At 33.8% G+C, this 20,066-nt stretch overlaps 1 protein-coding gene across 1 annotated transcript in view; it reads right to left on the bottom strand.

The window, feature by feature from the left end:
* Positions 1 to 5,896: 5,896 nt before the first annotated feature.
* Positions 5,897 to 20,066, bottom strand: part of MALRD1 (MAM and LDL receptor class A domain containing 1) — a 788,164-nt gene continuing 773,994 nt past the window's right edge. The window contains exons 40-41 of the mRNA XM_049626634.1: positions 8,940 to 9,015; positions 5,897 to 6,204 (exon numbers count right to left, since the gene is read on the bottom strand). Coding sequence (XP_049482591.1) covers positions 6,124 to 6,204; positions 8,940 to 9,015 — 157 coding nt within the window. The 3' untranslated portion in view covers positions 5,897 to 6,123. The remainder of the gene's footprint in view (positions 6,205 to 8,939; positions 9,016 to 20,066) is intronic.

Raw genomic sequence — 20,066 nt, 5'->3', positions numbered from 1 at the left:
AGCCCCACATAGGGCTCTGTGCTGACAGCTCAGAGCCTGGAGCCTGTTTCAGATTCTGTGTCTCCCTCTCTCTCTGACCCTCCCCCATTCATGCTCTGTCTCTCTCTCTGTCTCAAAAATAAATAAACGTTAAAAAAAATTTATTATTTGGGTTATTTGGTATTGAGTTGTATAAGTTTTTTGTATATTTTGGGTACTAACCCCTTATCAGATATGTCATTTCCAAATATCTTCTCCCATTCACTAGATTGTCTTCTAGCTTTCTTGTTTCCTTTTCTCTGCAGAAGCATTTTATTTTGATATAGCCCCAGTAGTTTATTTTGATTTTGTTTCCTTTTCCTCGGGAGACCTATCTAGAAAAATGCTGCTATGCCTAACATCACAGACATTGCTGCCTGTGCTCTCTTCCAGGGTTTTTATGGTTTCAGGTATTATATTTAAGTTTTTAATCCATTTTGAGTTTATTTTGTGTATGGTGAAAGAAAGTGGTCCAGTTTTATTCATTTGCATGTAGTTGGCCATTTTTCTCAACAGTGTTTGTTGAAGAGAGTATCTTTTTTCCATTAAGTGTTCTTGCCTCCTTTGTCAAACACATGGGTTTATTTCTGGGCTCTCTTCTATTCCACTGATTTATGTATCTGTCTTCGTGCCAGTCCCTTATTGTTTTGATTACTTTATCTTTGTAATAGATCTTAAAATCTGGGATTGTGATACCTCCAGTATTCTTATTTTTCAAGATCAATCTGGTTGTCCAGGGTATTTTATGGTCCCCTACCATTTTAGGATTCTTTGTTCAGTCTGTGAAAAATGCTGTTGATATTTTCATAGGGATTGAATTAAATTTGTAGATTGCATTGGGTAGTATGACATTTTAACAATATTCATTTTCCCAGTCCATTAACATGGAATATCTTTACACTAGTTTGTCATCTTCAATTTATTTCATCAGTGTTTATAGTTTCAGAATATAAACTTTCACCTTCTTGGTTTAGTTTATCCCTAGGTATTATATTTGGTGCAATTTAAACCTGATTGCTTTCTCAATTTCTTTTTCTGCTACTTCATTATTAGTGTATAGTATTGCAACAGATTTCTCTATATTGATTTTATATTCTGAAACCTTATTGAATTCATTTATCAGTACTGGTAGTTTTTTGGTGGAGTTTTTAGAGTTTTCTATAGATAGTATCATGTCGTCAGCGAATACTCAAAGTTTTATTTTTTCCTTACCAATTTTGATGCCTTTTATTTCTTTTTCTTCTCTGATTGCTGTGGCTAGGATTTCCAGTACTGTGTTTAATACAAATGGTGAGAGTGGACATCTTTATCTCTTCCTGATCTTAGGGGAAAAGCTCTCAGTTTTTCACTATTGATTTTGGTATTAGTTGTGGTCTTTTCATATATGGCCTTTATTATTTGAGGGGAGGGCTTTATTATGTTGAGGTAAGATCCCTCTAAACCCACATTGTTGAGAGTTTTTATCATGAGTGGGTGGTGCATTTTGTCAGATGCTTTTTCTGCATCTATTGAAATGATCATGTTTTTTTTTTTTTCTTGTTAAAATGGTGTATTATGTTGATTAATTTGTGAATATTGAGCCACCCTTGCATCCCTGGAATAAATCCTTCTGGATCATTGTGAATGATTATTTTAAATGCATTGTTGAATTTGATTTGCTAATATTTTGTTGAGAATTTTACATCTATATTCATCAGGCATATTTACATATATTCCTCTTTTTTGGTATAGTTTTTATCTAGTTTTGCTATCAGGGAAATGCTGGCCTCATAGAATGACTTTGGAATAAATTTTGGTTGTTTTTTTCTTATTGATTTGTAGGGTTTTCAAATATATTTGATGTATAGGTACTTTTTTGGTTTTACGTATTGTAAATAACTTCTTCCGCTCTGTGGTTCATTCTTTGTTGTCTCTTAATGGTGTATTTTATTGCACAGAAATTTCTAAAGTTAATGTCTGATTTAATATTCTTTTCCTTTATTCTTAGTTATTTGATTGTTTCAGAAAGTCTTTGCCTTCATGGAAATAATTATCACGTTTTTCCATATCTTCTATGACTAAGTCAGTATAGGATGTTTATTATTGTCTGTTTTGTGTTATTATTGTTTACCTTTATGTATACATCAAAATACACCTAGAATTTATTTGCATGGTGAAATACATTGTGGGAATCAGGTTTACTCCTTTTTCTTTAAAAAAATTTCTGTAAGTTTTATTTATTTGAGAGAGAGAGAAAGAGAGAGAGCATGAGCAGGGGAGAAGCAGAGAGAGAGAGAATCTCAGGTAGGCTCCATGCTGTCAGTGTGGAGCCCAATGCAGGGCTCAAACTCATGAACTGTGATCAGAATGTTTAATGACATGAATCAGTGTCCATTTTTAAGTGGATCTTTAAGTTATTTATTTACTTTTGTGACTGCTTTAACTGATTCATAGTTATAGAGTTCTTCATTTCAAGATGTGGTGTGTGTCTAGTTTCACTGAAATGTCACAGTGGGTGCTTATAGAAGTGTGTTGCCTTTCCACTTGTAATAATTAAAGAGCAGGATCTTGAGTTTGATGATGACTTAGATATTAACCCTTGCATTAGTTGATAGACACATTAGCAGTGAAATGGAGAACATTTTGCAAGTTGATACAAAGAAAACCAGAATAACATTAAGTTTCAAAAAGATGTCATTGGTTTGACAGTGAAAATACATATTTGAAATCTTATTTTTAAGAGGTATGTTGGAAACAAACAAAAAAAATATCTCACAGTCTTTTTATGGATTTTTCCTGTTTCTTATTTTTAAGAATTAAATTTAAGACTACTTACTGAAAAAGATATTGCCATGAACATAGCTGTTGGTTTACCTGAAGCACATGCCCTTAACATGCTAAACACAAGGCAGTTATTTAAAGGATGTGTGAATCTTCAGTTCTTATTGTGACATATGTGAAAAATGATTGATAGGAAGATTAATAGAGCAAAACAAATTCTTACACAGTTTCTTCAGGGTACCATCTAAATGTAGAAAAAGGAATAGGCAAAGATGAAATGGTATAATAGAATGATGTATGACATTTATATGTCAAGAGAACAGTGTTAACCTGTACTTGTTTATCACATATTTGCTAGTTTGCTTACAGATAAATATGCCTTGTCTTATTTGTAATTTATTAATCTAGAAATTGGTCAGTTCTAGTTAAAATACATATATTGGGAAATATTTTTAGCACTTATTGGGTTTATAGAGATTACTGTTCTATTTATAAGAAAATATTTCAACATTGTTTTAAACCAGTGCTGAGAGAACTTTATGGGATGAAAATGTTCTGTTTTCCATTATAGTGTTTACTGGCAACACATGGCTATTGAGCACTTGACATGTGACAAGTGCAGTTGAGGAAATGCATTGTTAAAATTTTATTTAATTTTAGTTAATGTAAATTTCACATTAAATGTCCACATGTGGCTGATTAGCATAGTCAACAGCATGCTGTTTTACATTTATCTGAGTTAAAACATGTTAAAATACTTAGAACAGTATTTTTTAGATAATCAGTACTTATCACTTGTTGCTATTGTTATTAACATTATTATCTGTATATTTTATAGTATATTTATGTATAGTATAGTATATTTATAGTATATTTTATTTTATAGTATATTTTGGGAAATAGGCTGGTCACATGAATCCAGCTAACAAGATATTGTCTTAAATATTTGTGCACTAAAAGCTCTAAGAATCTGTCAGCAGTACTCTTTGGTATCCATTCTCCTGACATCCACTGGCTTAAAAAAAATGGTTTCATTGGATTCTCTGGTGTGAAATTTGAGATCTTTTCATGATTTAAAAGCTGAATTATATAAATTGTGAACTCTCTATACTTCTTGTTCTTTCTTTCTCTATTTTCTTATTTCTTTTATATTTTTAAAATCACAACGGGGAAGATTTGGATTTACATCAGTAAGTTGTCAGAGGAAGAACAATGCAAATAAAAATAAGTTTTTTATTTCTGAATCTCACATTAAATGATGAAAACAACATAAGCACATACCTCTTCTATCTACTGGATAAGAAAAATCAGTTTTGTCCTTTAAGTTTCATAGAATTGCAATATTCATTTATTTATTAATGTTTATTTACTTTGAGAGAGTGTGTGTGAGCTAGCAGGGGGAGGGGCAGAGAGGGGGAGAGAGAGAATCCCAAGCAGGTCCACGTTGTTAGCACAGGCCCCATGCAGGGCTTGAACTCACCAACCAGAGGTGGTGACCTGAGCTGAGGAATTAGACACTGAACCGACTGAGCCACTCAGGTGCCCCTGCCATATGTATTTATAAGACCTCACAAAATGTTTGATTTAAACATTTTAAGGGGCACATAACTAGCACCTGAAGATAATTTTAACTAAGAATACCTTCGTTTCTAGTCTGTTGATTTTCTGTTGTTATCCTCAGTTTGGAGCTACCTCAATATGAGGTCATGAATTCCCTCAATATTCCTGTGAAACAAGCCAATTTAATTTGGATAATCATTGCTATTATCTTTTTTTTTTAATTGCACTTTTACTACATTTTTCATGTAGTCGCCTTGAGGTCCTTTACAAAACCATATTTAGATTTTAACCTTCTGCTGTTCTATAAGCTTAGGCAAAGATCCTGAATGTAACTGGCTGATAGTTTTAAGCTACAATAAATGCAGCTTCCCAAAATGCTTATGTCCCACAATGCCAGAGGCCAGACTTCAACAACAAGAATAACTGATCCTCTTTTGTGTGAAGTTTTCTAGGACCAGAAATTGTGATGTCAGTAGGAAAGCAGCAGTTAGGAAAAGATATTCATAGAGAGCACAACTAGAATATAGTTAATGGGCTTCAAAAAATTAACTGGGATAAAATTTGAAATTAATCTATTGCAAGGCTGATCAACAATAATATGTATTTTTTCCAGTCTGTATTCTCACAAAAGGCACTAATGTTGGTAGTACAACTTACACTGAATACAGCTGACCTTATTTAGAACAGATACTGATGGTTGCTTACTTCCTGGCTGTGTCCCCTTTATCCTAACTGTCCTCTGATTTTGTTCAAGGATCTACCTTCATATACTTGTCAGTGAGCTTCATAGGTCTATTCTCAGCCTAGAGGTGAAGGGTGTCAGCCAGCCATGTTGTCCTCATCACCTTTGAAGAGGTTGACTTGGCATGGGCTCCATGTCTCTCCTGGCCAATAAGAGTGCTGTTGCTGGGAGTGCATCCTGAGAAGGGTTTTTTTGTTGGTGAAAAGATACAAGAAAAAAATGGGCCCTGTTCTGCCTCTGAACTTCACTGGGAACACAACAGTGATGCAGCTTGTGTAGCTACCATCTAACCTGTCAGGGAGCTAATTTGAGAACATAGCCTATGAACTGAAACTTGTAAATAACCAGAGTCCTTGCTAAAGGCACGGAGCTTTTGCAATAACCAATCAAAAGAAGTGTTCTCCCAATTTCCCGGTTTTGTGTATAATAATTGCCACATTATTTAAACCATAGGAGTAGGGATTTTCAGTTTCTTGTGGTCCAAAGTTTCATAACTCATATATTTCAGTATTATTTTTATGTGTAAATGAAGATAGGTGTTAAATAATTATATGAATAAAGGCAAGTTTAGGATGATAATTTCACATTTTTTTCCAGATACAGAAATACCTTTTACTCATGGTTATCTGGATTAGGATTACTATGATTTGTCCATGCCTGCTAGCTTGTATGCTGAATTAGTTCACCTTTTTGTTTCTAAGTTCTATCTCATATAAATAAGAATTTTAAAACTTATTTAATATTCAGGATATAAAGCAGTTTGATTTGTGTTTTTTTAAATGACCATGATAAAATCAAAGGAAAACAACATCAATTAGAACATTTTATTAAAATATTCAGATGTATAATGAACTTAAGGTTCTGATTCAGATGCCATGAAAACATTTAATATGTTCAGTAAGAAAATTTATTTGTAAATGTAATAATTAGTATTCTGAATCCCTTCTATTTCTACTATTGCATAAGATGAGTTTCCATCAGATTTCACAGACTAGAATTTTCTATAAACTACATACCCTAGATCATACTTGATCTTGATGGTACTATTTCAGATGATTAGATATGGTCTCCAGGCATCCTGATGTTGTGCCATATAATGGGTTTGAGAAGGAGTATACAGAACTCTAAAGAAAAACACATTGAAAAGGTTAGGATTTTAGGCATTAAAATAACAGACCTCTTTCTAGATCATGCAGAATGAAGTGAGCATTCCTGACTCTCTCCCTAGTACCTTTAGTCCACACTTACTGTTGACAGGCCTAATGTTGGTGTGTGTATCCAAGGCCATTGGGGCATAGGATTGCCTTATCCTCACCTCTGGTGAGACAGGGGAGTGCAGTGGCCAGAATCTTGACTCTTTCTAGGGTGCTGGTTTCTCTAAGTCTGCTGTATTGATCACAGTTGAGTTAAACAAAACAAACAAACAAACAAACAAAAAATACAAAACCACTACCACCGCCAACAACAAAAAACCCCAGCTTTTAGTTCAGAGACTTACAGTTTACAGAATATATTAGGAAACCTAAAATGTGGAGTTTTTTTTAGGACAGACACCTTGATTTCTTCAACAAATCACAAAGAAAACATGAGAGAGAAAGAAAATGGAACCTAGAGATTAAGAGTCTTAGGAAATATACCTGTCAATTTGGATGTATATACCATATATCTATCCTGATTTTAAAAATACAGCAACAACAGCAGTTGAACATTGAATATTTGATGATATCAAGGAATTATTATTAAATGTTTACCTGTGATATTATGGTCATATTTTTTAAAAGTCTTTATTCCTTAATGGTACAACTGAAGTCTTTACATGTGAAATGAAATGATATCTGGGATTTGCTTAAAAATACTCTGGTTGACACCAAGTGAGCCCTAATGTAAATTATGGACTCTGGATGATATGGAGATACAGATTTGTCTGTGTAACAAATGTACCACCTCTGGTGCAGGATGTTGATAATGGGGTAGGCCATGTGTGTGTGTGAGGCGGGGGAGGGGATATAGGAGAGCTCTGTGTGCCCTCTGCTCAATTTTGCTATGAACCTAAAACAGCTCTAAACAAAACAAAGTCTTAAGAAAAAAAAAAAAAAAAAGCAAACCACCATCACCGCTCTGATGTGTAGTGGGAATGGGTAGCAGTAGAGGTGAAACAAGAATGACCATGGGTTGGCAATTACTGAAGTCGGGTGATGGATATACAGCAGTTCATTATACTATTCTCTCTATATCAGGATATGAGAATGTTCTCTGAGTTTTTAGAGGAGTATTTTTTGGAGAGGTCAATTTCACTATTACAAAGTCAGGCAGGAAAGGTACATTTGGTTTAAAATAAAGTTATTGTTTCTGAAACAACAGAAATCAAAGCAGCAACAAAGTTCAAGAACTGTGACAGATTTCTTCTCTAGCCTTTCTTAATGGAAAGGAAAAAAAAATGTGAAAGAGGAATTGTTTTTAATTAGGATAGAGAAAAGGAAATTGTTTCCAAGGTTCTCTAGAGTCACTGACTGCACTCATATGCATACATAGTAGAGTCTTGAAAGCACCTTGAAGGGTGGGTCTTGATATGAACCCCCACCTGTGTGCCAGAGAAGCCATTTCTCAATAGAAAGAAAAAGACGTACAACAGCTTCCTAGCAGCTTTTTAATTACTACAAGTTTATAAGATATTAATATAAAAATGCTAAATTTAAAAGACTACATTTTATATCATTTATATCTTTCAGATACTAAATGTTAAAGATTTAAAAAAAGTAAATTTTCCTTCCTTTACTAAAAATGAAGTAGCTTTGTGTTATGCCTATCTACTTTGCCAAGAAGATAAATTACATTAGGCTTCTTAAATATCCATTTATTTATTCATTGGAGGGGCTACATTTTAATTTTTGCTGTGTCTTGATTAACTTGATGTATCATCCAAATTAATTCTCTCTGTGCTCTGTGAAATATCTTCTTGTTTTCATTCCTACCAAAACAATACTAAAAGTATGTATGACATCATTAGTAAATAAAACACACAAAAAAGTCAAGTGTTGTGTTAACCTTCAGCCATATCAACCAACTCTCCAGAACTACTAGAAACTGTCTGATCTGGCACCTTGTTACTCATTTCAGTAATGGTAACAACTGTTCATGGCCTATTTTCATTTAAAAAAATAGGGGGTATCAACACTTTTGTTTTCTATATGCTCACTTTGACAAGAGAATGAATCAGATATATTTCTAAAATCGGATGTAAGGAGGTTTTCATAGATAAGAAATGACATGTCAGGCTAATCCTATTTTATACCCAAATGAATGCTCATATTATCTACTTAAAGAGATGAAAAAGATTTTATTGCCCATTTTCTCTCTAGACTACTTATTGCACTAAATAAGGAATTACCCTAAAAAGGCCCAAGAAAGATGTAATACACTTTAATTTTTCCTTTAGTCTTCTGAGTTATCAGGTAATAGCCTTTTACTGCTCACACCTAAATTTAAAGGGAGCACAGAATGCTATCCTCCCTTTTGTCTTTGGGAATAGAATACAAAGAACAGTCAATAAAGAGTTACTACGGGTAGCTGACTAATACTCTGGATTAAACTGATATTTTCCAGATTTGTCAGCTCTCGTTGAGTATGAATAGTGACCACAAAGCCACTTAACAGTGAACTGACTTTACAAGCAGATTGAATCTGTCCTGGAATGGAAAATTCTCACTGCACATTTAGAGCAACTGAAATTCCTTCCCATTTCCAATGAACTGACTCTGCTAAAACATTCCTCTTAGCCATGATGTGGAAACATGTCCAGATGACCCTGTGTGTGTGTGTTTCTGCTTCTGAAACAATACAGTTCACCATTAGCACTTACCTCCGTTTTCTCTGGGTCCCTCCAGTTCCCATAAACTGGATTAACAAATGCTTGGTTAACACTTGCTTTAGTTTTCCTTAAAGCACACAGGGCCATTAAAAGAAAAAAAGAAGAAGAAGTATTAAATGTAGCACCGTCCTTTTTCAGGTTATTATCTGATAGACATATTTGAGAGACACATTGTCTAAACAGCATACTTATTTTTATGAATGTATTATCATAAGTAAACTTCTTTTTTTTCTTTTCTTTTTTTTTTTAAGGACACCAAGGCAACCACATTCTTGAAAGCAAATGTAATTTGAACTCTGGATATTTAGATCCAAATAAACACAGGCAAATAAAAAGTGGCATAAATCAGTATTAAAGTTGATTTCTTAAAATGTTACTCAAGTAATACAAAGGATACAACATTAAAAAGTGCTGCCTATACGGAAAGGCCACCTTAGATTTCAAAAGTACCAAACCACCAAATCCTGAGGACTATTTTTCATGACAGTGTCTGTTACAAAGATCTATAGCAATGAATCAGTGTTTAACATTTTAAATAGCAAATGGAAATATGAGTGTTTTGAAGAGTTCTTAATGTTAGTGTTTTTTCTTTAATGAATCATAAGAAATATGTGTTTGATAATGTCCTTGATAATCTCACATAGTGGTCTAGGTCTGCTTAATTTACTCTGATTAACTGCACTCCTAATGATCACTTTCTTTTTATTCTTAATTACTTAAGGGTCAATAGACTTATTAGAAGACAACAAGCCCTGGAATAGTTGGCCACAACTGGAATAAAAAATGTATTCATGACAGGAACAAAAAAATATAACCAGATAACTAAAGATACTTCATTAAAGATTCCTGGAAAGATCCCATACATGTACACACACACACACACACACACACACACACACATAATGGAGAATGGAAGACCAATTGTAGGATACTTGCCAGTGTCTTGAAGGCAGCCAGGAGGGAAAAAACAAACATATATAAACGTGTGTGTGTCTGTGTGTTTGTGTGTGTGTGTGTGTGTGTGTGTGTGTGAGAGAGAGAGAGAGAGAGAGAGAATATTTTTGCCTAGTCAGGGTATAATGGTAATAAGTCTGTCAATAATATACCTGTAAATCCTAAGGGAAAAGGTTATGAAGACGAAACTCTTACTTATTTGTTTTTTCAAAAGAAATTGTCAGAGTTATAACCTCTTATTGTCATTCACCAAACCACATAATCCTCTTCTAAGAAATAACAGTATTAGTGAGTCCAGCAGCCTAATCTGGGTAATAGTGTTTGACTGGCAATACGTTTCTCCTGTGGATTCAGTCTTCAAAGCTTCCTAATTTCCACTATTTCTATACAATTGGCTTAAATATTCAGTAGCTTAACCAGTTCACACTTAAATTGTGTCTGTGGCTATCAATGCATAGGGACATATATACCATCTATATTTGTGGATTATTATTTGAAAGAAATCATAGAGACACTATTAGTGAGTCAACAAGTATCTGTTAATTCCTTAACTGTATCAAGTGAATACTTATGAGTTGCTATAGTTAGGTTGAATAAATGGTATTTGAGTCTTTGCCTTTCCCTCCTCCAAGACTAGTAAATCCAAGTTCTCAGAGTAGTAAGCTCAGTAAGTGATGTAGTTAGGCACAGGCCTCGGCAGGGTTGCTTTTAGAGTTGAGACTGGGTAGGGAGTTGAATAGAAGTTTCAAGATGCCAAAACAAAGGCTGGAGAGAGAGAACATGGGGGTAGGGAGTAACAAAACAAAATGGAAATTAGGAACTAGATAAAGATCAGACAACTGCAGACACAGCTCAGCACAGCTCAGAAAAATTAATCTCAGCTGAAATCAGGCATGGAATCAGGAAGCAAGAGGAAATCTAAACCATAGGGTCAGACAGGACAGATGATCCAAAAGCCAGGCAGACAACCAGGAACTGAAGGAATAGGCTTGGAAGTCAATTGGATAGAAGTGAGGTACAGGCAACACAAAAGATCTTGATGTGAGAGAATTAGTTTTGGCTTTGCTGGGACCCCAGGTGACCTAGACCAAGATTGGCAGGCAGAAGGAAGGTAAACTGATTAAATTCAGCTATGGGAGCTACTTCTGAGAGAATTTTAGGTCTTAACTAATGTTCTCTTAAAATGACAAAAGCAAAAAAAAAAAATAAAAAACAAAAACAAAAACAAAAAACTATAGGTGCCTAGCCTTTGGGGATTGGGTGACCACAAAGAAAAAAAGGTGATACTTAAGGATGTGAAGTTGTAGTAAAAGAGGAAAGGTCACAGTATGAGTAGTATGTGAGCAATGGTAAATTCTTCCTACTTTAAATTATGTTTATTAGCAATCACAGACGACTATTTTTCCCACATCAAAGCTATGTCTCCCAACATTAGAAACTTCTGAATTGTTAGGCTTAATTCTTAATAGCTTTCCTGTTTATAGGGTAAAATATTACCCATCATCCATAGAGAGTTCCATTAAGTAAATTTCTAGCTAGTGTCAACTCCATACGTTTACTATTTTAAGTACTATAATTTTCCATCTGTATCAGTTATCTATGTTTGATATTCAAACATAATTTTACTTAAAATAATAGAAATGAGGAAATCTTAATTGATAGAAATGATTCCCTTGCCTTTGGGGATGTGTCAAGTAAGAAATTGCTACGGCTGAGGTCAGAGAGGTCTTTTCCTGCTTTCTCCTCTAGGGTTTTGATGGTTTCCTGTCTCACATTCAGGTCCTTTATCCATTTTGAGTTTATTGTGGTTTATATACACAATGGAGTACTATGTGGCAATGAGAAAGAATGAAATATGGTCCTTTGTAGCAACGTGGATGGAACTGGAGAGTGTTACGCTAAGTGAAATAAGCCATACAGAGAAAGACAGATACCATATGGTTTCACTCTTATGTGGATCCTGAGAGACTTAATAGAAACCCATGGGGGAGGGGAAGAAAAAAAAAAAGAGGTTAGAGTGGAAGAGAGCCAAAGCATAAGAGACTCTTAAAAACTGAGAACAAACTGAGGGTTGATGGGGGGTGGGACGGAGGGGAGGGTGGGTGATGGGTATTGAAGAGGGCACCTTTTGGGATGAGCATGGGTGTTGTATGGAAACCAATTTGACAATAAACTTCATATATTGAAAAAAAATGATAGAAATGATAGAAATTAAAATGAGGAAAACAAAATGTTTGATTATCAAGTTTTCTGCCATTTCTAACATTGTATGGTACAGTGATAAACCTGTATTAGGCTAAAATATGCTATGTTTAACTTACTGTATTTGTTAATAGGCAGATGGCTCTAATAAAGTTGAGGTTTCAAAGAATCTCACCACCTTCAGGAATCAGCAAGGAATTGGCTTAGAATTTCAGGGTAGAGAGAAAAGGTAGCATGGATCACATGAGTTTTCCATCTATAACTTAATCTTTCATTCCCTTAAATTATTATTAAGCTTCTGTATCCAATATGTACAGACACTGTATACAGTGGCATTTTGAGTGGGCTAAAGAGAGATGTCAGTGTAGAACTAGGATAATTCTGATGGAAATTTCGACTTTAAATTTAGTGAGCATATGTATAACTCTAAAGGAATTCACTTCATGGCTTATTAACTAACAAAATTGTTTTAGTGTTGATTAAAAACATGGAAGTATTGGGGCACCTGGGTGGCTCAGTTGGTTAAACATCTGATTTCTGCTCAGGTCATGATCTGGTGGTTCGTGGGTTCAAACCCCACATTGTGCTCTGTGCTCACAGCTCAGAGCCTGGACCCTGCTTCAGATTCTGTGTGTGTCTCTCTCTCACTGCCCTGCCCCTGCTCATGCTCTGTCTCTCTCAAAAATAAAAATAAATGTTAAAAAATTTAAAAAAAACCACGGAAGTGTTTATCTTAGGTATCTGAAATTATTGTAAATGGTCAATGAAGAAAAACTAAAAAACTCATCTATGTTACTGGATGTAACATAGTTAAACATGACTTTGAGGTAAATGTTTATTATATGTATTTATTAACAGCTTTATTAAATTATAATTCATACACCATAAAAATTTACACATATAAACATGTAATTAAATGTTTCTTAAAATTTTATTATTAATTTTAAATACTGTGGTGTGTGTATATATGTACATATATGTATATGTATATATATACACATATATATATATATAACATAAAACTTGACATTTCAACCATTTTTCAGTGTATAATTCAGTGGCATTCATTATATTCATAGTGTTATGCAACCATCACTTCTACTCACAAAATGTTTTCATCACCAGAAATAGAAATTTTGTAACCATTAAACCATGATTTCCCATTTCTTCCCATTCTCCTTTTCTTCCAGCCCCTTTTCCTTCTTTACCCCTGCTTTACTTTCTGTCTCTATGAATTTGCCTATTCTAGGTACTTTGCATAGATAGAATCATTATAATAGTTATCTTTTTGTGTCTGCTTATTTCACTTGGTATAATGTTTTCATGATCCACCCATATTGTAGCATGTATATAAACTTCAGTGATTTTTATGGCTGAATAATATTCCATTGTGTGCATATGTTGTACTTTGTTTACTCATTCATCAGATGATAGACACTTGAGTTGTTTTCACCTTTTGGTTATCGTGAATAATGTTACAAATGTTGGCAAAAAAATGTTTGAGTCCCCATTTAAGTTATATATCTTTTCATGTGTGTGTTTGCATTTGTATATCTTTACTGAAGAAATGTCTATAAAAGTCTGCTTCTTTTAATCACGTTGTTTTTCTCTGTTGAGTTGTAGGAGTTGATATATATTCTGGATATTAAACTATTATCAGATGTATGATTTCAAATATTTTCTTCTGTAGGTTGTTCTTTGACTTTTTGGATAATGTCCTTTGATATATGAAAGCTTATGATGAAGTCCAGTTTATCTTTGTTTGTTTCTTGGGCTTTTGGTGTCATACCTAAGAATACGTTGCTATCTTTTCATGTGTCTGTTGATCATCTGTATGTCTTCTTTGAAAAAAATGTTTATTCATGTCCTCTAACCATTTTTTAATTGGGTTGATTTTTGGATGTTGAGTTGTAGAAGTTCTTTATATATTTTGGATATTAACCCCTTGTCAGATTATATCATTTGCAAATATCTTCCCAATCAGTAGGTTGTTTTTTTGTTTTGTTGATGGTTTCCTTCGCTATGCAAAAAGCTTTTTATTTTGCCATAGCCTCAACAGCTTAATTTTGTTTTTGTTTCCCTTGCTGGAGGAGACACATCTAGAAAAATGTTTCTGTGGCTAATGTCAAAGAAATTACTGCCTATGTTTTCTTCTGGGACTTTTATGGTGTCAGGTCTCTATCACATAACCAGGGAGATGCAAATTAAAACCACAATGAGATAATACCTCAAACTTGTCAGGATGGCTAAAATGAAAAGAAATAGCAATTGTTGGAAAGGATGTGGAGAAAAAGGAAACTTTGTGCACTCTTGATGGAAATGAAGATTGGGATAGCCACTGTGGGAAAACAGTATGGATGTTCCTGAAAACACTTAAAACAAAAATGGAATTACTATATGATCCAGTAATTCCACTACTGGGTATTTACCCAAAGAAAACAGAAACACTAATTCAGAAAGATACATGCACCCTATGTTTATTTCAGCATAATTTCTAATAACCAAGATATGGAAGCTACACAAGTGTCCATACATAGATAAAGAAGTAATGTGTGTGTGTTACACATATATTGGAGTAACACAGCCATAAAAGAAAAGAATGAAATATTTTAAAAAGGGGGGATGAAATCTTGCTATTTGCAACCATGTGGGACCTAAAAAGTATAAGGCTAAGTGAAATAAGTTAGACAAGGAGAAATACCATATCATTTTACTCATATGTGGAATTTAAGAAACAAAATGGAAAAAAAAAAAAAAAAGACAAAAAACCCAGACTCTTAAATACAGAGAAAAAACTGGTAGTTACTAGAGGGGTGGTGAGTGAGAGGATAGATAGATAAAAGGGGAATAAGAGTATGCTTATCTTGGCGAACACTGAGAAATGCATAGAATTGCTGAATCATTATGTTGTACACCTGAAATTAATATAGCACTGTATAATTATGTTTGAATGAATGAATTAATAAATATCTAAATAAATAGCACTGCTAAATACCAGGTCTTGAAGATTCACTCTTACATATTCTTCTAAATATTTTATGGTTTTAACTCTTATATTTAGGTCTTACATCCATTTTGTGTTACTTTTTTGTGTGATGTGAGGTAGGGGTTTAACTCCATTCTTTTGCATGTAGCCATCCAGCTGTCCCAGAACCATTTGTTGAAGAGACTGTTCTTTCCCCGTCGAATGGGTTTGGTTTACATTTGTCTTCTCATTTTTAGTCCATTGATCTACATGTATATTCACTTGCCAATACCAAGTATTTTGTTTGCTGTAGCTGTGTGGTAAGGTTTGTTTGTTTGCTTGCTTGCTTGCTTGCTTGCTTTGTGGTAAGTTTGAAATCAGAAAGTATGAGTTCTCCAACTTTGTCCTATATCAAGACTGTTATGATTCTTTGGTGCCCTTACAATTCTAGATAAATTTGAGGATCAGTTTTCCATTTCTGCAAAGAAAGGTTGTTGGAGATTATGTTCAATCTAGATCACTTTGGGTAGCATTGACATCTTGACAATATTAAGTCTTTCTGTGAATTGGAGATGTCTTTCAATTTATTTAAGTTTTCTTTAATTTCTTTTGGTAATGCTTTGTAATTTTAAGTGTAGAAATTTTTCACTTCCCTGGTTAGATTTATTCCCAGGTATTTTATTCTTTTATATGTCATTGTCAATGGGATTGCTTTCTTAATTTCTTTTTCTGCTTTTTCGTTGCTGGTTTAGGAGCACAGCTGATTCTGTGTTTTGAATTTGTATCTTGCAACATTGCTGAATTCATTTATTTGCTTTAGGTGCTTTTTTTTTTGGATTCTTTAGGATTCTCTATGATCATGTCATTTGTAAATAGAGATAGGTAAATATTTTCCTTTCCAATTATTTTGTCTAATTTCTCTGTTTAAGTTTCTTACTGATAGATACATTTATCTCTAGCTTCTTGGGGCTATAAAACCTTTAATAATATAAAACTAAATTGTAATGATACTGTAGTAGAAAGATTATTATGGGAGTATTGCGTAGTGTTATGGTAGAGTCTGACTGTCACTTAATGTGACCATCTTTAGACTCGATAAGTGAGTAGTAACCTTTATGTAGGTTGAAAGTAAAGGTGACAGTGAGTTCAAGTATCACTCTGAATGTTGAAGAATGGTTGTCAGGAAAATGATAGGAAAGACAGTGCCCAAGGTGTTCTGCTGAAAAGTATATGTTTCAAAATGAACATCTGTTTACACACATCAGAAGTTTATTAATTAGTAATTGTAATCCACTTTTATAATTAGTTTTATTGGGAGTGTCTTATATTACTTACTAAATTAATTGCTATTTTTGGCTATCAGTGGGTTAATTTCTTTTTATTAACAACAGACATGTTTTTCTCTAAGCTACTAGTATGTCATTTGTGTGTCTGACAAACTAGTCAGCCTTCTTAGTCTAATCAATCAAACACCTTAGTCCCCACTACTATCTCATGGGAACAAGCTGTCACAGTTTTTTTCTCATATTAAAAAAAAAAGGCTTAGAAAATGCATAGAGGAAAATGAGCTCAAAACTTTAGTACAAATTACAAAAGTAAAAGGAAATATCATTTGAGATGGCAATGCATGATGATTCCTGTTACATATATGTGGACAGTATCATAAAACTCTGTTGTACAAACCTCTATGCTAAAAAGTACGGAGAACTATGATCTCAAATTGAGGTAATGCAGCTATCAAGGTGATTTGAAGGAATAAACATAATTTATTTACCAAATATATTGCTCTTTGTGTGTGTGTGTGTTCTGTTCTCATTCTTCCACTAATGAAATTATTCGTATATATTGTTTCAAAATGTTGAAGAATATTCTAAAATACAAGAAATGATCATTCTGAGTTAAGTGCCTGAAGGAAAATTGTGCTCTACAAAGTGATGACTCATTTCTAAAGATGTTCAAATGATAGAATGTTGATGATGTTGTTTATATTTTATATTTATTTAAACGTGTCCAATAATTCTAGGACACATACTATGTACTAAAATATTGTGTTAGTTCCTGGACTTACAGAGTTGTTCAGTATATGGTTCCTGCCTCTAGAACTTTTTTTGGAGTGTGGCAGCTACTAGACTTCTGTCTCTCAGATGAAATTACATGTCTGCACAGTGCCTACCACAAGAAGGTGCCTAGTAATAGTTGAGTGCTATTCTCTTTACCTTTTTTTCTTACTCTTCCCTCCTTTTGTATCTGTATCTTTCTTTTAAGTTTCCTGCTTCTTTCTCCTGACCTCAAAGCCTGATTTCAATGAAGGGGCGTGGGATAAATAAAAATAATAAGGAAGTATCAAATTAGTAATAATCAGTGTAATACTTTTTAAAAAATATATCAATTTACTAATTTTAAGAGCTAGCAAGACCTTTGCAGTCATCTTGTTCATACCTATTTTACAGATAGGGCAGGTGAGACTCTTCTACTAAACCACAAGTCTTCTGGTGGATAAAGTCTTGTCTGGTTTACTCTTCTATCACAGTACCTAATGCAGTAGGAATCAACTGAATATTTATAGAAAGAATAACTTAGTGAATGCATATACTCCAAAGCATTAATGATGATGGAACAAAATCCACTAACCTGCTCTCTGTTCTGTTCCCTCATGTCCACTCCCAACAATACACTTCATCAATACCCAGAGAGAAAAGGGAATCATTTTTACTATTGTTGTCATGGAGCCTTCCACTTAGCCCAAGATTTTAAGTGAGCCAGGGGCCTACTTTTGCCCTCTCTTTGCATTCGTTTTTCAGTTCATTAAGGGCCAGCCCAGAGGAGTAATTTGGGGGCTTCCCTGAAGATGAGAGGAAAAGGATAGGTATGGACCTTCTATCTCCTTCTGTGACATAGAAACTGAAACAGTTATATGATTAGAGAAAAAATAATTTGGTACAAATAACTCATATTAAAGTATTTGAAAAATACAGGTCTGAGTTCCTCATATGTCATATGTATCTCTGAAAAATGAGAGGTATGAAACATCCATGTATAAATACGAGGATCTTGAAATAAATTTTCAGGCTATGAAGTATTTGATTTGCTACTGCTGGGGAAAAATGTTTTCTAACCATAAAAGTACATGTGACCTTTTTTTTAAAAAAAGGATCCATCTCAATTATGAAATACAGTCATTTAAGAGATTGAAATAGAATTCATTTATTCTGGGAATCATGCCTATTTTGTTAAATTTTGCTTAGTCTGATGAATGGTGAATCTGTGGTGTCCCACAGAGGTAAATCTCAACTCTACTCTCCCTGTTTCCACCTCTGTCATTTAAAACTCTTTAATTTGGTTTTTCCAAATGTTCCCAGTCTTAAGACTTTGTTAGTATGCCTCAGCCTTTCTGAGTGTGCTAATCTTCAGATAAAAGGAAAATATAAAATCTTAATAAAATAAAGTATTTCTGGGTTACCACTTTTATTCATCTATTTTTTAAAATATTCATTATTTTTGAAAGCAAGAGAGACAGAATGTGAGTGGAGTAGGGGCAGAGAGAGAGGGAGACACAGAAACTGAAGCAGGCTCCAGGTTCTGAGCTGTCAGCACAGAGCCCGACACGGGGCCTGAACCCACAAATTCACGAGATCATGACCTGAACCAAAGTTGGATGCCTGACTGTCTGAACCACCCAGGCACCCCTTATTCATCTGTTTTTAATTTCATTAAACACATTTCTCTCTGTCAAGAAGAGATCTTTTTAAAGAAATACTTGTTTCTTAATTTGGGTACCACTAATTTTTTTCTCTGTCCCATCATACAGATTAATGAATGATAATTTTTTTTGCTTCCTGATTTTAGATTGATGTAGTGTGTTTCCTATGCAGTTGTCAGTGCCATGTGATTCACATATATCATCTTTTTTTTTCTCTCAAAGCCTTAAACAAGTTTTATTTTATACCTGCTATCTGTTCATTTCCAGTTCAAATTTTAGCCAGTTTGAATAAACTGTTTTTAAGGAGAATTATTACAAATTATAAAATTTAGACCTTATTTTGTTCTTTTTGTAGTAAGGACATATTTTCCTTGCAGTGTGCAAAGATAAGTACAATAGAAGAATGTAAAATAAGTAAGAAGTACATAGGAAGTTGAAGAAAGGAATTCTGAAAACTGGAAAATAGAGCCAGAGGTGAGGAGATGGACAGTACATGAAATGGATATCATGAGAGTCAATATATTTACTAACTGAAGGATACAACTTTGGCTTTCAGATTCTTCTTTAAATTATTTAAATTTAAATTTAAACAGGACAATCAGCTACATAGGTAGTACTTTCAAGAAGAAACAGACCAGGTACTTAAGTAGCACATCTCTAACTCAGGAGAAAGACATAAATATCTGTGTATCTTCTTGGTGTAATCTAGGCTAAAAGAGTAACAAGTCCCCACAACATTATTTAAGAGAGGACATAATGGGTTTTACTAGGTTGTTTCAGTTGATATTTTTCAAAATAATCATACTGAATGCCAAAATGTGCTTCAGTAAAAATTGTCTAGGCGAGAACACCAACTTGTGCTTCAGTAAAAACTATCTAGAAGAAGGTGGTAGCAAGGAGGGGGCTGAATTTTATGGAATTTTTGAAGCACTACAGTGTCTCAGAGAATTTGATTTTGGGGAGCATTTTCATATGTTTGTATTTATTACCAAAAAAAGTCAACACCGAGATTACTTTTGTTGTAGGTAATTACAGAGCAAACATTAAATGTGTTATAAGAATCTGTTGGTAGAATGAAATCACATGACACCATGAGGCATTATAAGAATAAGTTGAGTCTGTTAAATCAACTTTTTTTATTGAAAGTATACTTCTATAAAATACTATATAATCCGACTACTGCTAAAGAAAAAAAATCATGAAGTGTGGCAAATGGAAATATTCAGCGATATAATAGTCTCTATTTCTAGCAATATATTGACTTTTTTTTTAAGAAGACAAACTAGGAGGGAAAAAA

This window comes from Panthera uncia, chromosome B4, assembly GCF_023721935.1.
Source record: "Panthera uncia isolate 11264 chromosome B4, Puncia_PCG_1.0, whole genome shotgun sequence".
NCBI lineage: Eukaryota > Metazoa > Chordata > Mammalia > Carnivora > Felidae > Panthera > Panthera uncia.
The sequence above is the reverse complement of the archived record's forward strand: the minus strand, read 5'-3'. Positions and strand labels throughout refer to the sequence as shown.